The 5,422-nt window shown below is 38.5% G+C and overlaps 1 protein-coding gene across 3 annotated transcripts in view; it reads right to left on the bottom strand.

The window, feature by feature from the left end:
* The window catches only part of LOC112095352 (KH domain-containing protein HEN4), a 20,382-nt gene extending 16,784 nt beyond the window's left edge, over positions 1–3,598 (bottom strand). For 2 of the 3 annotated variants that reach the window (XM_024177150.1, XM_024177152.1), the window contains exons 1-5: positions 2,737–3,598; positions 1,830–2,270; positions 1,435–1,689; positions 950–1,216; positions 778–860 (exon numbers count right to left, since the gene is read on the bottom strand). In XM_024177150.1, the coding sequence (XP_024032918.1) occupies positions 778–860; positions 950–1,216; positions 1,435–1,689; positions 1,830–2,270; positions 2,737–3,423 (1,733 nt within the window). In that variant the 5' untranslated portion in view covers positions 3,424–3,598. The remainder of the gene's footprint in view (positions 1–777; positions 861–949; positions 1,217–1,434; positions 1,690–1,829; positions 2,271–2,736) is intronic. The other variant, XM_024177151.1, reaches the window with a different exon arrangement.
* Positions 3,599–5,422: the final 1,824 nt, after the last annotated feature.

Genomic DNA, 5,422 nt, shown 5'->3' with positions numbered 1-5,422 from the left:
CTCCCCTTATATCCGACTAATCCCCTGTACATCCCCACCTTAACCGACTATTCCCCTATACAACTACTAACAAACTAACCACTAACTCAGCCCTGCAACCTCTTATTCCCTCTTGCCTTTCCTAACAAAAACCTGCTTAAGCAAAGGCTTATTAGGCTTATCACTGACATCTCTGAATTTATTCGGATGTGGGATCACAAGAAAGAGGGTAATCCGCAAAACAAGAAACATAAAAGAGGGTAATCCGCAAAGAAAAGGCAAATTCAGGAAAAAAATTGCGGAAGAAAAAACTATAATGGGAAAAAAGGGAATTGTGACGAAGACAATTCAGAAAAATTCGGCTATGAAGGCCGAGGAAAAAATTCTATGAAGACCGAGGAAAAAAATCAGAGAAATTCGGCAATGAAGGCCGAGGAAAAGAAGGATTTATTTCCAGAAAGAAAAAGCCCTATGGCTCTGATACTAGGTGGAAAAGAATGAGGAAAAAATATTTTATTAATTCCAATAATTTACACAAGCCACTAAAGGGCTATATATATACACGAGTTAGATAAACTCATTGGAGAAAAGAACTTATCCCTAATTCTGTTGTTAGCCGGTCACCTAGAATCTAGGAAATAGATAATCACATGATCCCTAGCCCTAGCCGGTCATAATCCTTAGGAGATAATGCTTGCTTCTAGAAGATAACGTTAAAGATAATGCGGTTATTTCCCACAATGAGGAAAGAGGAACAAAAATAAATGTCCACATTCAATATTGTTATGCAAAACTAACCTTGAAACTTCAAGATCTCCACCAAACTTTGTTAGGACTTCTTGAACATTTGTGATGGCCTTGGAATGCCCTGATTCCACCGTCTGCAATAAGATGCATTCCGGACAATAAGTCCTCGGCATGAATTAAGTACTCTCGAAATGAAAAGGCTATAGAAAAAAAGTTAATGGACCTGAGGTAGCTGCGACCGTAGTGGAAAGGAACTTACACTGTGGGAGAGTCCTAGTCGGTTCATTTGACCTGTTAAAAGAGCTTCATCATCAGAATCATGAAATAAACCTAAAGACTGGTGTGGTCCCGAAGATGTAGGCTCTGACACCCTTCCAAATGAACTCCTTGCTCTCACTTCATTAAGGACCTCACGAGGCAAGAGGTGATCCCTCAAAGAGCCAGTGACTTGAAACAGAGCATCCTGTACAGTTTTATACTCGCCAATAATCTACACAAGACGAATGAGAAAAGTCTGTCTAAATTTAAATAGCTGTCATACCTAAAAACCATGTCAGGGCAAAATTTAACTTCATAAAGAACAGAGCCTTGTGTTATAATTTTCAGTATCAATTTTCAACAGGTCTTTTGGCCTTTTTTTTTTTCAGAACAGTAACCAAAATCTTACGTCAAAGATGACATAATGGAAGAAGACAATAGAACCTGTACCTGTACCACTTGATTTCCAGAATCTCCTCCCAGTATGTGTATATCAGCACCAGATACTTCTCTGATATCTGAAATCACCTTACCTTCATCTTCACTCAAGCGACCAACTAGATCTGCAGCAACTAGAAGCTTTGCAGTAACTGTTGCTCCCTGACTGAAACCCAATATAAACCCTTTTTCAATGTCCCCCTCAACAGATCTAGCAAAAACAAGAATAACAGCATTTTGTGCTGGAGAGAACCCTGACCCCAGATTCTACAAGAAATAAAAATACCATGATCAACTACTGATTAGATAGTTTATGGACATTGCAAGCACACAGCTGTAAATGTGTCTGATCTGAGTGAACAAACAATTTAAAGCCACAAAGGAGAAACTAAGCATTTCGGGCTAACCTCGAGCGCAGAAATGGTGACAATGCGCTCAATGGAGCCAGTTGTAGGAGCTGCGAATCGTATAGTGGCACCAGTCTCATTTTCTAGAGCTCTAACTATGGCTCCCTTTTTGCCAATCACACTCCCAGCTGCATAATTAGAGCAAAGAAGTCTGAACACAACTTCTTGTCGTGTACTCTTTGTGTCATTGTTAGAAACCCCATTGGCATCTATCGCCAAAGAGTCTTTTGGAGCATTATTATTGAAAGCAGTTTGTGGTAACAAAGAAGCAAGATTTGGGAAAAACTCGGCTTGCGTATCAGAAACATGAGACGCCCCAAACGAAGAGCTCTCCGTAAGTCCACTAAAAAAGGTCGGCCCGTTTTCTTGAGGTGGATGATCTTGGAGACATAAAGAAACAGCAAAAAGAGCCTTCTTTACAGCCAAAACTGTTCCCGCAATCTGTCATTACACAAACGCAACTGAATGCGAAAAACAAAGAAGGAATAAAATGTAAAACATTTTCTTGACTATAATTCTACTTTGCCAAATTAGTACGAAAATTATCCAACAATAGCATGAAGGGCATACCTTTAAAGTTTTAGATATTAATAAACAAGGCCCAGTTATACTACTAGGCAGCTTATGTGATCCCGCCAAATGGAAATTCAATTGAAAAGTTACGTATCAAATTGAAATGTCTCAGACTCTTAAATAAATAAACTCGAAGAAAATTCCAATTCTTGCGGCGGACGGTAGATTTTATTCCTTGTTAATTGCTCTTGTAAAGGCCCTTTTTCTCGTTCTCAGTAAATGATTGTAGTGAACACGTTTTTCTTTTCAACTGGTTTTCGTAGTCGTGTCATTTTCCGAAGAACCAAACAATAATTTCAGGCCTTGACCAAAAAGCAAAGCGAGAACCACGAACCTGGATAACTTCGTCTCCTCCGGGAGAAAATTCTGGAAGAATCCTGATATCAGCACCACTCTGCTTCCTCATTCTAACGATATTAGTCCCTCCTTTTCCCATCACCACGCGAATCTGAGAACCGTGAGCCAACAATCTGCACCAAACCATTCTCGACGCCGTACCACCGCCGCCGCCGCCTTCGCTCGGCGCCTCCAGCATCCAGATTCTGTCCAAAACCCTTATCATGGCCTCCTGAGCTCCCGACACGTCGCAGCGACACTCCTCCTCCCTCCCGGACTCGTCGCCCTCGCCGGCAGTCAAAGCAATCGTCCTGTCCCGCGAACGTGAGCCGATGACCAAGACGACGCCGTAATCAGAGCCCGGCGCCGAGTTCTCCAAGTGGATCTTGGTGTCGGTCTCCCGCCGGAGCTGCGACACGACGGCGCCGTTGTTACCGATGACGCCGCCGATCGCCGACTGGTTGCAGAACAGCCGGAACGCCACGTGGCCCGGCGGGACCTTGAATCGCTGCGGAGACCGTCGGCGCGACCGCGGCGTGTTGATCTGCCCGCGACGACGGTGGTTGTGGTGGTTCGTTCCTAGCGGCAACGATGGGCGTACGGAAGTGGGGTCAAAATCCTCCATTAACGAGTGAGTTTGTGGAAGCTGAGGAAAGGGAAAAGCTGGTTGGGATTTGGGTAGCATAGAAGGAGAAAGAGGAGAGAAGGGAAAGCTGAAAGGAATAATTTAATGGAAAATCAAAATATTTGATAGTAGAAGGAAAGTGGTTTTCGGATTTTGGCTTTTTGGTTTCTGGTTTTTGGTTTCCACTGAGTGGAGCAGGAGAGTGTTACGGCTTTTTGCTTTGATACACGGAGCAAAACGAGGTCGCTTGGTCGTTTGGTTGAGCCATATCGTTAAATGTGCGCCAGGGATGTCAGACATGCAGTGCATTTGCGTGTGAGATTAACGTCCGCCGTTTCTTCACGAAGAAGAAAACTAGTTTGGTCGGGAGATTCGTACCCGATTCAAATCATGATTTATAGTTTGTTATAGTATTTTTTCTCATAAAAAATACACATAAATTAAAAATAGTTTTAATCTCATGATTTTAATCCATGAACTAAACATATCTTAAAATTAATATTAATATATATATTATATTATATATATTAAGGACGTGATTAACTGTTCATATTACAGTGCAATGAATAATGTCTTCCCGTTTTAGTCTTACTTTTTTCTTCTATAAATTTTTTATTCCCGTTATGTCCTTTTGAATGCAAATTTACTATATTGCCTTTTAGTTCAACTTTTTTATTTCTTTTTATTGTGACCGTTTTGGTCATTTACACTCAGAATGAGTGTTTTATTTTGGCTTTTTTCGTTTGTTGCTTTTTGAATTATTTTTGTTCCCTTCTTTCTGCAGTCATTTATCTCTTTATCTTTCCTTTGTTTTGTTTAGCAACCTTCTATACCTCTTTTCTTTTTTGAGACTCAGATTGAGTTTTTTTTCTTTTTCGTTTGTTGGTTTCTGCAATTTTTTCTTCCCTTCTTTCTGCAGTCATTTATCTCTTTTGTTTGTTTGGTTCTGTAACCTTCTAGAGCTCTTTTTTTCACTCAGATTGAGTTTTTTTTTTCGTTTGTTGGTTTCTACGATTTTACCTTCTTCATATGTGTTTTTATTTCTTTGTTTCTACAGCAACATTTCTTTTTTTCGTCTGTTTTCTTCTGCAACATTCTAGATTTGTTTTCCTTTTTGCGCACTTAGATTGAGTGGTTTTTTTTCGTTCGTTGGTTTCTACGATCTTCTAAATCTGTGTTTCTTTTTCTTCGTTTCTGGATCTATTTTTTTCTCTTCCGTTTGTAGGTTTTTTTTTCGTTCGTTGGTTTCTACGATCTTCTAGATCTGTGTTTCTTTTTCTTCGTTTCTGGATCTACTTTTTTCTCTTCCTTTTGTAGGTTTTTTTTCGTTCGTTGGTTTCTACGATCTTCTAGATCTGTGTTTCTTTTTCTTCGTTTCTGGATCTACTTTTTTTCTCTTCCGTTTGTTTCCTTTTGCAACCTTCTAGATCTTTCCATTTTTTCCATTTTTGGGTCAGATTTCTTTGTTTCTCATATTTCTTCTTTCTACAACCTTCTAGATCTTTTTTTTATCCATTTCTGGACCAGATTTATTCGTTTTTCATCTTTTTTCTTTTTGCATATATATTTTGGGATGTTTTATGTTTTATTTTTCTTTAGTTGTATATGCATAGTCCTTTTTTCTTTCCTTGCGCCATTTGTTATCTTTGTCTTTGGTTTGGTCGATTATTTTTTTTTTATATTTCATGGATTTGGTCATTTGTTTCAGATCTATGTTCTTATTCTTTTTTTTTTTGACTCTTTGGTCGTTTAATTCAGATCTATGTTTTTACACCTTATTATATTGCTTTGTTTGTTTTAGCTTTGTTGATTTTCTGGCTGTCGATTTTCCCTTCATTTTTACAGTCGTTTTTCCCAGTTTTTTTTTTATGATTTTTGTGGGTATTTTGGATTTTGTTGTTTTGTTTATGTTTTTTAATTTATTTGTTATTCGGCCGTTATATTTGCGAAAAAAAAATTTACTTTGTTTTTTTCATAATTTCAAAATTTTTTACCCATGTTATTTATTTTTTTGTTCCTGTTTTTATTTACTATATTTTAATTTCTTCATATTTTTTAA

The sequence above is a fragment of the Morus notabilis genome, unplaced genomic scaffold (genome assembly GCF_000414095.1).
Source record: "Morus notabilis unplaced genomic scaffold, ASM41409v2 Scaffold184, whole genome shotgun sequence".
Taxonomy (NCBI): Eukaryota; Viridiplantae; Streptophyta; class Magnoliopsida; order Rosales; family Moraceae; genus Morus; species Morus notabilis.
The sequence above is the reverse complement of the archived record's forward strand: the minus strand, read 5'-3'. Positions and strand labels throughout refer to the sequence as shown.